At 47.7% G+C, this 16,000-nt stretch overlaps 1 protein-coding gene across 1 annotated transcript; it reads right to left on the bottom strand.

Moving 5' to 3' along the window:
* slc25a20 (solute carrier family 25 member 20) lies at positions 1–14,679 on the bottom strand. The gene is made up of 8 exons (XM_079808430.1): positions 13,842–14,679; positions 13,058–13,800; positions 12,065–12,157; positions 11,068–11,195; positions 6,957–7,047; positions 6,742–6,859; positions 278–350; positions 1–150 (listed from the first exon to the last, which is right to left on the bottom strand). Exons 2-8 carry the CDS (start codon positions 13,157–13,159, stop codon positions 33–35), a joined length of 723 nt encoding a protein of 240 aa, XP_079664556.1. The 5' UTR covers positions 13,160–13,800; positions 13,842–14,679; the 3' UTR covers positions 1–32.
* Positions 14,680–16,000: the final 1,321 nt, after the last annotated feature.

Genomic DNA, 16,000 nt, shown 5'->3' with positions numbered 1-16,000 from the left:
TCAGAGAGTCAGAGAGTCAGAGAGTCAGACGATCACTGACCCGTCTGGAAACGAGACTTCAGCACGTCTGGAGGAATCGCCACGGCCCAGTTGAAGATCCCGGCCATCCCACCGGCAAACAGGATACTGGGAACACTGAGCTCCGTCGGGCTGTTGGTCACACACACACACACACACACACACACACACACACACACACACACACACACACACACACACGATGGATCGACGTGAGGTAGATTTGCATTTCTGAATATTAATAAGTGACCCGACTGACCTCTTGCCCTCCGGAGTGAGTGTGTACTTCAGCCACTCATACGTCATGAAGTACATTCCACTGGCCGGCACATCTGAGACACAGAGTGACAGCTGTCAATCACCTGACATCAGCATCACACCACTTATGTAGTTGTTCAATGATAATGTGTGTAAAGTGAAGCGGAGTGTGTATGTGTGTGTAAACTGAAGCAGTGTGAGTGGCGTAAATCATGTGTATGTGTGTAAAGTGAAGTGGTGTGTGTGGCGTGTATCGTGTGTGTGTGTGTAAAGTGAAGCGGAGTGTGTGGCGTTTATCATGTGTGTGTGTGTGTGTAAAGTGAAGCGGTGTGTGTGGCGTGTATCATGTGTGTGTGTGTAAAGTGAAGTGGTGTGTGTGGCGTGTATCATGTGTGTGTGTGTAAAGTGAAGCGGTGTGTGTGGCGTGTATCATGTGTGTGTGTGTAAAGTGAAGCGGTGTGTGTGGCGTGTATCATGTGTGTGTGTGTAAAGTGAAGCGGTGTGTGTGGCGTGTATCATGTGTGTGTGTAAAGTGAAGCGGTGTGTGTGGCGTGTATCATGTGTGTGTGTAAAGTGAAGTGGTGTGTATGTGTGTGTGTGTGTGTGTGTGTGTGTGTGTGTGTGTGTGTAAAGTGAAGCGGTGTGTGTGGCGTGTATCATGTGTGTGTGTAAAGTGAAGCGGTGTGTGTGGCGTGTATCATGTGTGTGTGTAAAGTGAAGCGGTGTGTGTGCCGTGTATCGTGTGTGTGTAAAGTGAAGTGGTGTGTGTGGCGTGTATCGTGTGTGTGTGTAAAGTGAAGCGGTGTGTGTGGCGTGTGTGTGTGTAAACTGAAGCGGTGTGCGTGGCGTGTATCGTGTGTGTGTGTGTAAAGTGAAGTGGTGTGTGTGGTGTGTATCATGTGTGTGTGTAAAGTGAAGCGGTGTGTGTGGCGTGTATCATGTGTGTGTGTGTGTGTGTGTGTGTGTGTGTAAAGTGAAGCGGTGTGTGTGGCTTGTATCATGTGTGTGTGTAAAGTGAAGCGGTGTGTGTGGCGTGTATCATGTGTGTGTGTAAAGTGAAGCGGTGTGTGTGGCGTGTATCATGTGTGTGTGTAAAGTGAAGCGGTGTGTGTGGCGTGTATCATGTGTGTGTGTAAAGTGAAGCGGTGTGTGTGGCGTGTATCGTGTGTGTGTGTAAAGTGAAGCGGTGTGTGTGGTGTATATCGTGTGTGTGTGTGTGTGTGTGTGTGTGTGTGTGTAAAGTGAAGTGGTGTGTGTGCCGTGTATCGTGTGTGTGTGTAAAGTGAAGCGGTGTGCGTGGCGTGTATCGTGTGTGTGTGTAAAGTGAAGCGGTGTGTGTGGCGTGTATCATGTGTGTGTGTAAAGTGAAGCGGTGTGTGTGGTGTGTATCGTGTGTGTGTGTAAAGTGAAGCGGTGTGTGTGGCGTGTATCATGTGTGTGTGTAAAGTGAAGCGGTGTGTGTGGCGTGTATCATGTGTGTGTGTAAAGTGAAGCGGTGTGTGTGGCGTGTATCGTGTGTGTGTGTAAAGTGAAGCGGTGTGTGTGGTGTGTATCGTGTGTGTGTGTAAAGTGAAGCGGTGTGTGTGGCGTGTATCATGTGTGTGTGTACAGTGAAGCGGTGTGTGTGGCGTGTATCGTGTGTGTGTGTAAAGTGAAGTGGTGTGTGTGGTGTGTATCGTGTGTGTGTGTGTAAACTGAAGCGGTGTGTGTGCCGTGTATCGTGTGTGTGTAAAGTGAAGTGGTGTGTGTATCATGTGTGTGTGTAAAGTGAAGCGGTGTGTGTGGCGTGTATCGTGTGTGTGTGTGTAAAGTGAAGCGGTGTGTGTGGCGTGTATCGTGTGTGTGTGTATGTGTAAAGTGAAGCGGTGTGTGTGGCGTGTATCGTGTGTGTGTGTAAAGTGAAGTGGTGTGTGTGGTGTGTATCATGTGTGTGTGTAAAGTGAAGCGGTGTGTGTGGCGTGTATCATGTGTGTGTGTGTGTGTGTGTGTGTGTGTGTGTGTAAAGTGAAGCGGTGTGTGTGGCTTGTATCATGTGTGTGTGTAAAGTGAAGCGGTGTGTGTGGCGTGTATCATGTGTGTGTGTAAAGTGAAGCGGTGTGTGTGGCGTGTATCATGTGTGTGTGTAAAGTGAAGCGGTGTGTGTGGCGTGTATCATGTGTGTGTGTAAAGTGAAGCGGTGTGTGTGGCGTGTATCATGTGTGTGTGTAAAGTGAAGCGGTGTGTGTGGCGTGTATCATGTGTGTGTGTAAAGTGAAGCGGTGTGTGTGGCTTGTATCATGTGTGTGTGTAAAGTGAAGCGGTGTGTGTGGCGTGTATCATGTGTGTGTGTAAAGTGAAGCGGTGTGTGTGGCGTGTATCATGTGTGTGTGTAAAGTGAAGCGGTGTGTGTGGCTTGTATCATGTGTGTGTGTAAAGTGAAGCGGTGTGTGTGGCGTGTATCATGTGTGTGTGTAAAGTGAAGCGGTGTGTGTGGCGTGTATCATGTGTGTGTGTAAAGTGAAGCGGTGTGTGTGGCGTGTATCGTGTGTGTGTGTAAAGTGAAGCGGTGTGTGTGGTGTATATCGTGTGTGTGTGTGTGTGTGTGTGTGTAAAGTGAAGTGGTGTGTGTGCCGTGTATCGTGTGTGTGTGTAAAGTGAAGCGGTGTGCGTGGCGTGTATCGTGTGTGTGTGTAAAGTGAAGCGGTGTGTGTGGTGTGTATCGTGTGTGTGTGTAAAGTGAAGCGGTGTGTGTGGCGTGTATCATGTGTGTGTGTACAGTGAAGCGGTGTGTGTGGCGTGTATCATGTGTGTGTGTACAGTGAAGCGGTGTGTGTGGCGTGTATCATGTGTGTGTGTAAAGTGAAGCGGTGTGTGTGGCGTGTATCGTGTGTGTGTGTAAAGTGAAGTGGTGTGTGTGGTGTGTATCGTGTGTGTGTGTGTAAACTGAAGCGGTGTGTGTGCCGTGTATCGTGTGTGTGTAAAGTGAAGTGGTGTGTGCGGTGTGTATCATGTGTGTGTGTAAAGTGAAGGGGTGTGTGTGGCGTGTATCGTGTGTGTGTGTGTAAAGTGAAGCGGTGTGTGTGGCGTGTATCGTGTGTGTGTGTATGTGTAAAGTGAAGCGGTGTGTGTGGCGTGTATCGTGTGTGTGTGTATGTGTAAAGTGAAGCGTTGTGTGTGGCGTGTATCGTGTGTGTGTGTATGTGTAAAGTGAAGCGGTGTGCGTGGCGTGTATCGTGTGTGTGTGTAAAGTGAAGTGGTGTGTGTGGTGTGTATCATGTGTGTGTGTAAAGTGAAGCGGTGTGTGTGGCGTGTATCATGTGTGTGTGTGTAAAGTGAAGTGGTGTGTGTGGCGTGTATCATGTGTGTGTGTAAAGTGAAGCGGTGTGTGTGGCGTGTATCATGTGTGTGTGTGTAAAGTGAAGTGGTGTGTGTGGCGTGTATCATGTGTGTGTGTGTGTGTGTGTGTGTGTATGTGTGTGTGTGTGTGTGTGTGTGTGTGTGTGTGTGTGTGTAAAGTGAAGCGGTGTGTGTGGCTTGTATCATGTGTGTGTGTAAAGTGAAGCGGTGTGTGTGGCGTGTATCATGTGTGTGTGTAAAGTGAAGCGGTGTGTGTGGCGTGTATCATGTGTGTGTGTAAAGTGAAGCGGTGTGTGTGGCGTGTATCATGTGTGTGTGTAAAGTGAAGCGGTGTGTGTGGCGTGTATCGTGTGTGTGTGTAAAGTGAAGCGGTGTGTGTGGTGTATATCGTGTGTGTGTGTGTGTGTGTGTGTGTGTGTAAAGTGAAGTGGTGTGTGTGCCGTGTATCGTGTGTGTGTGTAAAGTGAAGCGGTGTGCGTGGCGTGTATCGTGTGTGTGTGTAAAGTGAAGCGGTGTGCGTGGCGTGTATCGTGTGTGTGTGTAAAGTGAAGCGGTGTGTGTGGTGTGTATCGTGTGTGTGTGTAAAGTGAAGCGGTGTGTGTGGCGTGTATCATGTGTGTGTGTACAGTGAAGCGGTGTGTGTGGCGTGTATCATGTGTGTGTGTAAAGTGAAGCGGTGTGTGTGGCGTGTATCGTGTGTGTGTGTAAAGTGAAGTGGTGTGTGTGGTGTGTATCGTGTGTGTGTGTGTAAACTGAAGCGGTGTGTGTGCCGTGTATCGTGTGTGTGTAAAGTGAAGTGGTGTGTGTGGTGTGTATCATGTGTGTGTGTAAAGTGAAGCGGTGTGTGTGGCGTGTATCGTGTGTGTGTGTGTGTAAAGTGAAGCGGTGTGTGTGGCGTGTATCGTGTGTGTGTGTATGTGTAAAGTGAAGCGGTGTGTGTGGCGTGTATCGTGTGTGTGTGTATGTGTAAAGTGAAGCGGTGTGTGTGGCGTGTATCGTGTGTGTGTGTGTATGTGTAAAGTGAAGCGGTGTGTGTGGCGTGTATCGTGTGTGCGTGTGTGTGTGTAAAGTGAAGCGGTGTGTGTGGCGTGTATCGTGTGTGTGTGTAAAGTGAAGCGGTGTGTGTGGCGTGTATCGTGTGTGTGTGTAAAGTGAAGCGGTGTGTGTGGCGTGTATCTGTGTGTGTGTGTGTGTGTGTGTGTGTAAAGTGAAGCGGTGTGTGTGGCGTGTATCGTGTGTGTGTGTAAAGTGAAGCGGTGTGTGTGGCGTGTATCGTGTGTGTGTGTGTGTAAAGTGAAGCGGTGTGTGTGGCGTGTATCGTGTGTGTGTGTAAAGTGAAGCGGTGTGTGTGGCGTGTATCTGTGTGTGTGTGTAAAGTGTAGCGGTGTGTGTATCGTGTGTGTGTGTAAAGTGAAGCGGTGTGTGTGGCGTGTATCGTGTGTGTGTGTGTAAAGTGAAGCGGTGTGTGTGGCGTGTATCGTGTGTGTGTGTGTAAAGTGAAGTGGTGTGTGTGTGGGGTGTATCGTGTGTGTGTGTGTGTGTGTAAAGTGAAGTGGTGTGTGTGGGGTGTATTGTGTGTGTGTGTGTGTAAACAGAAGTGGTGTGTGTGGGGTGTATCGTGTGTGTGTGTGTGTGTGTGTAAAGTGAAGTGGTGTGTGTGGGGTGTATCGTGTGTGTGTGTGTGTAAAGTGAAGTGGTGTGTGTGTGGGGTGTATCGTGTGTGTGTGTGTGTAAAGTGAAGTGGTGTGTGTGGGGTGTATTGTGTGTGTGTGTGTGTAAAGTGAAGTGGTGTGTGTGGGGTGTATCGTGTGTGTGTGTGTAAAGTGAAGTGGTGTGTGTGGGGTGTATCGTGTGTGTGTGTGTGTGTGTGTAAAGTGAAGTGGTGTGTGTGGGGTGTATCGTGTGTGTGTGTGTGTGTAAAGTGAAGTGGTGTGTGTGGGGTGTATCGTGTGTGTGTGTGTGTGTGTAAAGTGAAGTGGTGTGTGTGGGGTGTATCGTGTGTGTGTGTGTGTGTGTGTAAAGTGAAGTGGTGTGTGTGGGGTGTATCGTGTGTGTGTGTGTGTGTGTAAAGTGAAGTGGTGTGTGTGGGGTGTATCGTGTGTGTGTGTGTGTAAAGTGAAGTGGTGTGTGTGGGGTGTATCGTGTGTGTGTGTGTAAAGTGAAGTGGTGTGTGTGGGGTGTATCGTGTGTGTGTGTGTAAAGTGAAGTGGTGTGTGTGGGGTGTATCGTGTGTGTGTGTGTGTAAAGTGAAGTGGTGTGTGTGGGGTGTATCGTGTGTGTGTGTGTGTAAAGTGAAGTGGTGTGTGTGGGGTGTATCGTGTGTGTGTGTGTGTAAAGTGAAGTGGTGTGTGTGGGGTGTATCGTGTGTGTGTGTGTAAAGTGAAGTGGTGTGTGTGGCGTGTATCGTGTGTGTGTGTAAAGTGAAGTGGTGTGTGTGGCGTGTGTGTGTGTGTGTGTGTGTGAGTGTGGCGTGTATCATGTGTGTGTGTAAAGTGAAGTGGTGTGTGTGGCGTGTGTGTGTGTGTGTGTATGTGTGTGTGTGTGTGTGGCGTGTATCGTGTGTGTGTGTAAAGTGAAGTGGTGTGTGTGGCGTGTATCGTGTGTGTGTGTAAAGTGAAGTGGTGTGTGTGGCGTGTGTGAGTGTGGCGTGTATCATGTGTGTGTGTAAAGTGAAGTGGTGTGTGTGGCGTGTGTGTGTGTGTGTGTATGTGTGTGTGTGTGTGTGGCGTGTATCGTGTGTGTGTGTAAAGTGAAGTGGTGTGTGTGGCGTGTAGCGTGTGTGTGTGTGTGTGTATGTGTGTGTGTGTGTGGAGTGTATCGTGTGTGTGTGTGTGTGTAAAGTGAAGTGGTGTGTGTGGCGTGTGTGTGTGTGTGTGTGAGTGTGGCGTGTATCATGTGTGTGTGTAAAGTGAAGTGGTGTGTGTGGCGTGTGTGTGTGTGTGTGTATGTGTGTGTGTGTGTGTGGCGTGTATCGTGTGTGTGTGTAAAGTGAAGTGGTGTGTGTGGCGTGTAGCGTGTGTGTGTGTGTATGTGTGTGTGTGTGTGGAGTGTATTGTGTGTGTGTGTGTGTGTAAAGTGAAGTGGTGTGTGTGGCGTGTAGCGTGTGTGTGTGTGTGTGTGTGTCTTTACCTCTCATGAGTGTCAGAGCTGTTCCCTTATAGATGCCGCGGATCCCGTTCTCTCTGTAGAGCTGCTTGGCACAATCCATCGGCCCGGCGTACTTCACCTCCCCGGACGCCGCCTGGATCTGGACACACACACACACACACACACACACACTCGTCACACACGTCTCACACACACAGGTTGGCAGGTGAATAGTGAAGAGAGTGTGTGTCTCTCACCTGCAGGAGGCATTTGATCCTCTCTCCTGGAGCCATGATGGCCGTGGTGAAAACACCTGACAGCATACCGGCCGCAAACAGCTGCGGATACCTGCACACACACACACACACACACACACACACACACACACACACACACACACACACACACACAATTTTCTCTCATCATTTAGACTTTTTAATTCCATGCCTGATTTAGTTTGTCCTGTGTCAAGAATGATGATAAGTGACTCTGACTTACGTCAGGGCATTAGGTTTAGGGTTAGGAGGTTAAGGTTAGGATTAGGAGGTTAAGGTAAGGGTTAGGAGGTTAAGGTAAGGGTTAGGAGGTTAAGGTTAGGATTAGGAGGTTAAGGTAAGGGTTAGGAGGTTAAGGTTAGGATTAGGAGGTTAAGGTAAGGGTTAGGAGGTTAAGGTTAGGATTAGGAGGTTAAGGTAAGGGTTAGGAGGTTAAGGTAAGGATTAGGAGGTTAAGGTTAGGGTTAGGAGGTTAAGGTAAGGGTTAGGAGGTTAAGGTAAGGGTTAGGAGGTTAAGGTTAGGATTAGGAGGTTAAGGTAAGGGTTAGGAGGTTAAGGTAAGGGTTAGGAGGTTAAGGTTAGGATTAGGAGGTTAAGGTTAGGGTTAGGAGGTTAAGGTAAGGGTTAGGAGGTTAAGGTAAGGATTAGGAGGTTAAGGTAAGGGTTAGGAGGTTAAGGTAAGGATTAGGAGGTTAAGGTAAGGGTTAGGAGGTTAAGGTAAGGGTTAGGAGGTTAAGGTTAGGATTAGGAGGTTAAGGTAAGGGTTAGGAGGTTAAGGTAAGGGTTAGGAGGTTAAGGTAAGGGTTAGGAGGTTAAGGTTAGGGTTAGGAGGTTAAGGTAAGGGTTAGGAGGTTAAGGTAAGGGTTAGGAGGTTAAGGTAAGGATTAGGAGGTTAAGGTAAGGGTTAGGAGGTTAAGGTAAGGGTTAGGAGGTTAAGGTTAGGATTAGGAGGTTAAGGTAAGGGTTAGGAGGTTAAGGTAAGGGTTAGGAGGTTAAGGTAAGGGTTAGGAGGTTAAGGTTAGGATTAGGAGGTTAAGGTTAGGATTAGGAGGTTAAGGTAAGGGTTAGGAGGTTAAGGTAAGGGTTAGGAGGTTAAGGTAAGGGTTAGGAGGTTAAGGTAAGGGTTAGGAGGTTAAGGTAAGGATTAGGAGGTTAAGGTAAGGGTTAGGAGGTTAAGGTAAGGGTTAGGAGGTTAAGGTTAGGATTAGGAGGTTAAGGTAAGGGTTAGGAGGTTAAGGTAAGGGTTAGGAGGTTAAGGTAAGGGTTAGGAGGTTAAGGTAAGGGTTAGGAGGTTAAGGTAAGGGTTAGGAGGTTAAGGTAAGGGTTAGGAGGTTAAGGTAAGGGTTAGGAGGTTAAGGTTAGGGTTAGGAGGTTAAGGTAAGGGTTAGGAGGTTAAGGTAAGGGTTAGGAGGTTAAGGTTAGGATTAGGAGGTTAAGGTAAGGGTTAGGAGGTTAAGGTAAGGGTTAGGAGGTTAAGGTAAGGGTTAGGAGGTTAAGGTAAGGATTAGGAGGTTAAGGTAAGGGTTAGGAGGTTAAGGTAAGGGTTAGGAGGTTAAGGTTAGGGTTAGGAGGTTAAGGTAAGGGTTAGGAGGTTAAGGTTAGGATTAGGAGGTTAAGGTAAGGGTTAGGAGGTTAAGGTAAGGGTTAGGAGGTTAAGGTAAGGGTTAGGAGGTTAAGGTAAGGGTTAGGAGGTTAAGGTTAGGGTTAGGAGGTTAAGGTAAGGGTTAGGAGGTTAAGGTAAGGGTTAGGAGGTTAAGGTTAGGATTAGGAGGTTAAGGTAAGGGTTAGGAGGTTAAGGTAAGGGTTAGGAGGTTAAGGTTAGGGTTAGGAGGTTAAGGTTAGGATTAGGAGGTTAAGGTAAGGGTTAGGAGGTTAAGGTAAGGGTTAGGAGGTTAAGGTTAGGGTTAGGAGGTTAAGGTAAGGGTTAGGAGGTTAAGGTTAGGATTAGGAGGTTAAGGTAAGGGTTAGGAGGTTAAGGTAAGGGTTAGGAGGTTAAGGTTAGGATTAGGAGGTTAAGGTAAGGGTTAGGAGGTTAAGGTAAGGGTTAGGAGGTTAAGGTTAGGGTTAGGAGGTTAAGGTAAGGGTTAGGAGGTTAAGGTAAGGGTTAGGAGGTTAAGGTTAGGATTAGGAGGTTAAGGTAAGGGTTAGGAGGTTAAGGTAAGGGTTAGGAGGTTAAGGTAAGGGTTAGGAGGTTAAGGTAAGGGTTAGGAGGTTAAGGTTAGGATTAGGAGGTTAAGGTTAGGGTTAGGAGGTTAAGGTAAGGGTTAGGAGGTTAAGGTAAGGGTTAGGAGGTTAAGGTAAGGGTTAGGAGGTTAAGGTTAGGATTAGGAGGTTAAGGTTAGGGTTAGGAGGTTAAGGTAAGGGTTAGGAGGTTAAGGTTAGGATTAGGAGGTTAAGGTAAGGGTTAGGAGGTTAAGGTAAGGGTTAGGAGGTTAAGGTTAGGATTAGGAGGTTAAGGTAAGGGTTAGGAGGTTAAGGTAAGGGTTAGGAGGTTAAGGTAAGGGTTAGGAGGTTAAGGTTAGGGTTAGGAGGTTAAGGTAAGGGTTAGGAGGTTAAGGTAAGGGTTAGGAGGTTAAGGTTAGGATTAGGAGGTTAAGGTAAGGGTTAGGAGGTTAAGGTAAGGGTTAGGAGGTTAAGGTAAGGGTTAGGAGGTTAAGGTTAGGGTTAGGAGGTTAAGGTAAGGATTAGGAGGTTAAGGTAAGGGTTAGGAGGTTAAGGTAAGGGTTAGGAGGTTAAGGTTAGGATTAGGAGGTTAAGGTAAGGGTTAGGAGGTTACGGTAAGGGTTAGGAGGTTAAGGTTAGGATTAGGAGGTTAAGGTAAGGGTTAGGAGGTTAAGGTAAGGGTTAGGAGGTTAAGGTAAGGGTTAGGAGGTTAAGGTAAGGGTTAGGAGGTTAAGGTTAGGATTAGGAGGTTAAGGTAAGGGTTAGGAGGTTAAGGTAAGGGTTAGGAGGTTAAGGTAAGGGTTAGGAGGTTAAGGTAAGGGTTAGGAGGTTAAGGTTAGGGTTAGGAGGTTAAGGTAAGGGTTAGGAGGTTAAGGTAAGGGTTAGGAGGTTAAGGTTAGGATTAGGAGGTTAAGGTAAGGGTTAGGAGGTTAAGGTAAGGGTTAGGAGGTTAAGGTAAGGGTTAGGAGGTTAAGGTTAGGGTTAGGAGGTTAAGGTAAGGATTAGGAGGTTAAGGTAAGGGTTAGGAGGTTAAGGTAAGGGTTAGGAGGTTAAGGTTAGGATTAGGAGGTTAAGGTAAGGGTTAGGAGGTTACGGTAAGGGTTAGGAGGTTAAGGTTAGGATTAGGAGGTTAAGGTAAGGGTTAGGAGGTTAAGGTAAGGGTTAGGAGGTTAAGGTAAGGGTTAGGAGGTTAAGGTAAGGGTTAGGAGGTTAAGGTTAGGATTAGGAGGTTAAGGTAAGGGTTAGGAGGTTAAGGTAAGGGTTAGGAGGTTAAGGTAAGGGTTAGGAGGTTAAGGTAAGGATTAGGAGGTTAAGGTAAGGGTTAGGAGGTTAAGGTAAGGGTTAGGAGGTTAAGGTTAGGGTTAGGAGGTTAAGGTAAGGGTTAGGAGGTTAAGGTTAGGATTAGGAGGTTAAGGTAAGGGTTAGGAGGTTAAGGTAAGGGTTAGGAGGTTAAGGTAAGGGTTAGGAGGTTAAGGTAAGGGTTAGGAGGTTAAGGTTAGGGTTAGGAGGTTAAGGTAAGGGTTAGGAGGTTAAGGTAAGGGTTAGGAGGTTAAGGTTAGGATTAGGAGGTTAAGGTAAGGGTTAGGAGGTTAAGGTAAGGGTTAGGAGGTTAAGGTTAGGGTTAGGAGGTTAAGGTTAGGATTAGGAGGTTAAGGTAAGGGTTAGGAGGTTAAGGTAAGGGTTAGGAGGTTAAGGTTAGGGTTAGGAGGTTAAGGTAAGGGTTAGGAGGTTAAGGTTAGGATTAGGAGGTTAAGGTAAGGGTTAGGAGGTTAAGGTAAGGGTTAGGAGGTTAAGGTTAGGATTAGGAGGTTAAGGTAAGGGTTAGGAGGTTAAGGTAAGGGTTAGGAGGTTAAGGTAAGGGTTAGGAGGTTAAGGTAAGGGTTAGGAGGTTAAGCTAACCCTAACCCTAACCCAGGAATGACTGACTCACGTCAGGGCGTCGTCGGGCGTTTTCTGCTGCAGTTTCTTCCCCAGGCCGAATCCGAAGAAGCAAACGGCAAACATGGGCGTGACTCCGATGATGGGGGCGGCCATGCCCTTATAGAGCCCCCGCAGACCCTGGCAGACAGACAGGCAGACAGACAGGCTTCAACGTCCAGCTGTCTGCAGCGCAGCCACCAGTGACGCAGAGAGACAGGTGTAGTGAGACGGGTGCAGTGAGACAGGTGCAGTGAGACAGGTGCAGTGAGATGGGTGCAGTGAGACGGGTGTATTCAGACATGTGCAGTGAGACAGGAGAAGTGGGACGGGTGCAGTGAGACAGGTGGATTCAGACATGTGCAGTGAGACAGGAGAAGTGGGAAGGGTGCAGTGAGACAGGTGGATTCAGACATGTGCAGTGAGACAGGAGAAGTGGGACGGGTGCAGTGAGACAGGTGCATTCAGACATGTGCAGTGAGACAGGTGGATTCAGACAGGTGCAGTGAGACAGGTGGATTCAGACAGGTGCAGTGAGACAGGTGCAGTGAGAGGGGTGCAGTCAGACAGGTGCAGTGAGACGGGTGTAGTGAGACGGGTGCAGTGAGACATGTGCAGTGAGACAGGTGCAGTGAGACAGGTGCAGTGAGACAGGTGCAGTGAGAGGGGTGCAGTGAGACAGGTGGATTCAGACAGGTGGATTCAGACAGATGCAGTCAGACAGATGCAGTCAGACAGGTGTAGTGAGACAGGTGCAGTGAGATGGGTGCAGTCAGACAGGGGTAGTGAGACGGGTGCAGTGAGACAGGTGGATTCAGACAGATGCAGTCAGACAGGTACAGTGAGACGGGTGCAGTGAGACGGGTGCAGTGAGACGGGTGCAGTGAGATGGGTGGATTCAGACAGATGCAGTCAGACAGATGCAGTCAGACAGGTGTAGTGAGATGGGTGCAGTGAGACGGGTGCAGTGAGACGGGTGCAGTGAGACGGGTGCAGTGAGACAGGTGCACCTCTTTCCCCAGGGTTTTCTTGAAGCAGTCGAAGGTTCCGCCATAAAGCGCCGTTTCGCCAGGTCGGGGTTTGGGCTGCGTCTGCAGTCGCACCTGTAAATGACCATCACATGACCATCACATGACCATCACATGACCATCACACACTGATCAATAACACACTACTGACCACACTAACACATCTGGGTCAAAGGTCACAAGTCCAGGACTTTCCCTTCAAAACCCCTCTCACACACACACACACACACACACACACACACACACACACACACACACACACACACACACACACACACACACACACACACACACACACACACACACACACACACACACACACACACAGGGTTCATACAGCAGTATTTAATGTATTATATATATATTCATCTGTAAATACATGTGTTTTTAAATCCTGTCTTTCCTCAGATGATAACAATATAACCGCACACATTAACCTCTGACCCTGAGTTATGATTAAAGTGAGTTATGATCTGCTGCTCTTTATCTGTCGCTGTTTGAGAGTTAAGAATAATAATAATCAACAATAATGACTGATATCTTGGCTTTGATAATATCCAGCGAACTACACACACACACACGCACACACACACACACACACACACACACACACACACACACACACACTCACTCACTCACACACTCACTCTCTCACACACACACACACACACTCACGCACACACTCTCACACTCACGCACACACACACACTCACGCACACACACACACTCACGCACACACTCTCACACTCTCACACTCTCACACACACACACACACACACACACACACACACACACACACACACACACACACACACACTCACGCACACACTCACTCTCACACTCACACTCTCACACTCTCACACTCTCACACACACACACACACACACACACACACACACACACACACACACACACACACACACACACACACACACACACACACACACACACACACACACACACACACACACTTACTTTGATGGTGTCCAGCGGGTGTCCGGCGAACACTAAACACACTCCGCCGAACCCGCCGGCGAAGAAGTTCTTCATGGGGCTGATCGGCTGCGGCTTCGACATGATCAGGGTCCGGTGGATCAACGCGTCTGTCAGAAACACACACACCGACAGACAGACAGGTGACAGACACACAGCTGTTTTCGGTCTCACCGCGACCTTTCACACACATACACACCCGGAACCATTTCACCGACGGACCGCGGATCTGGCGCTAGCGGATGGGCGGGGCTTACTGTATAATAACGCTTCACTTGTGTTTAATAACTATATATACGTTGTATTTTTACTTAGAGATCTATCAAAAGTTTGTCCTTGTCATTATTCATGTATAAAAATTGGACAGGCCGATACTAAATCATCACATATGTCGCGAAGTATGACTGAAGTATGACTTTAGTATTAGCCTGACGTCAGAATATGAGTCTGATATGAAACCCAGTCAGGTTTTATCGCTAAGAGCATATGATATTGCTAATAACATTAGATTTGTTAGATTATGCCGAGCTGGTTAATGAGGAAAGTTTTCATCTTTTTTCAGATTTTTATAAAGCTTTTGATTCTCTTGAACATAAGTTATTTCACCATCTCTGCAGACACAGGCTGAATAAAGCTCAATGAATCTTAAAGAGGGGTTGACCCTCGGCTCCTGACCTCTCACCCTCGGCTCCTGACCTCTCACCCTCGGCTCCTGACCTCTCACCCTCGGCTCCTGACCTCTCACCCTCGGCTCCTGACCTCTCACCCTTGGCTCCTGACCACACCACTCTTTCTAAAGGAGGATTCACACATCTCTGTTGCTATTGACCATATTACAGTATTTTCCTAAGCTTCTGGTCTAACTTCGCCTGGCTCCGCCCTCCTCCGTCTGGGACTGCGGTGTATTCTCAGGTTTTCTCCGAACACATTTTTACCGGTCCAATCAGCGAACAGAGGGCGTGGCTGAGAGCGATGGCGTTGATGCGCTAGTTTGAGCTGTGGTTCAGTAATGGCGGCGGAGAAAAGATGCGAGGGAAGCCGTTCGGCCCGTTGTGGCTCCGCTACCAAGTGTCCAGAAGTTATAGCTGGAGCGAGAACAATCTGTGTGAGTTCTGCTGGTGGCCGTGATGTGTCCCGGGAAGAGTGTGATTCTCCAGCTCGCTCCGCTAGTGCTGAAGCTCTATCCAGACGGGTAGTTGTTTCTTGTGGGGTGTGGTCATCATTTACAGCGGCTAGTCAGTGATTGGATGGCCGTCCGTCTCCCACCACCCGCGTAAAGATCCCCGGCCGAATGACCTCCAGCTTTAGACGAACACCAGCTCGTGTGGTCATTGAACTGCCGTCCGAATATCACTTCAAAATTCACTGTTGATGCCTTTTTGACCCCTGCAGGGCACCGTACGGTCATTTGGAGGCATTTCTAGACTTGTATTTCTTTAAATGCTGGCGAGTGTTTACAGCGATATATTTCATCACCGCTCAAAACATAAACAGAAGAAAAGCACGTAAACATTTTAATCGGGCCGTTATTACAGCAGCATTTATTCTCATCATACCAAGCATATGATATTTTATTTACAGCACAATCATGTCACGGAGCAGCCGTTCCCCATCACACACACACACACACACACACACACACACACACTCACACACACACACACACACTCTGGACCAGTGCTGGGGGAAGTTACTCTGAAAAGTAATGCATTACAATATTGCGTTACTCCCTTAAAAAGTAACTAATTGAGTTACTTTTTAAGAAAAGTAATGCGTTACGTTACTTTTGCGTTACTTTTTCTCACCTGGGCTGGGCTTGTTTTTTTTTTATAACAAAAAAAGTTATATTTCTGTGCAACGGTAAAGGCTTCTTCATACCAAAATGTAAATAATGCGCCCCAGGTTGAGGTTAAAATGCAGATTCCCGCATGAACAGTAGAGGGCGCAGCTCTGGATGATGGAGGAATAGATGCAGGAGGAAAAAGTTTTACCAATAAGTGATGTTTTATTAACAAATTTCGGGAGAAGCACGTTCAGATAATTAAACCTTATTAAACACATGTGGAGCACATCAAGCCAATCGCTTTACTCAACGGTAAGAGGTGTGTGTATATACAGCAGATTCACCTTCTTTAGTTGACCGTTTTTATTTTAGCATCCCTCCACCACCACATCTCCTCACTTTGATTTAATAAACTCTCATTAAACGTCAACACAATCCATAATAAAATACAGTGTAGTTCTAGACTATCTTGATCACGGGGGGGAATCTCTCCCGCGGACAGCACAGCAAATACACAGAATCTTTACTCCATTTCATTTGATGTAAGTGTGAAAAATAAAAACAAAACATCTAGTAATTTTCATCATCAAAGGTCAGCAGCAAGACATTGGTCAATTAAATATAAAGGTAGATTATGCATAAAAATAGTTGTTTTATTTAACATTTAATTATTGGAGGTTTGTATAGTACTCTGATTTTGCATTTGACTGATTTTATTCATTTTGAGGAGGACAGCATCTTTATTGTGCAAGTGAGATAAATAAATGCTCACATTTAGTCTAGAACTACAATAACCATCATGTTCACACACACACACACACACACACACACACACTCTCTCGCACACTCTCACGCACGCTCTCTCACGCACGCTCTCTCACGCACGCTCTCTCGCACGCTCTCTCTCGCACGCTCTCTCTCGCACGCTCTCTCACGCACGCTCTCACGCACGCTCTCTCGCACGCTCTCTCTCGCACGCTCTCTCACGCACGCGCTCTCACGCACGCTCTCTCGCACGCTCTCTCGCACGCTCTCTCTCGCACGCGCTCTCACGCACGCGCTCTCACGCACGCTCTCTCGCACGCTCTCTCACGCACGCTCTCTCACGCACGCTCTCTCGCACGCTCTCTCTCGCACGCGCT

This window comes from Gobio gobio (genome assembly GCF_949357685.1).
Source record: "Gobio gobio genome assembly, chromosome: 24".
Lineage (NCBI taxonomy): Eukaryota > Metazoa > Chordata > Actinopteri > Cypriniformes > Gobionidae > Gobio > Gobio gobio.
The sequence above is the reverse complement of the archived record's forward strand: the minus strand, read 5'-3'. Positions and strand labels throughout refer to the sequence as shown.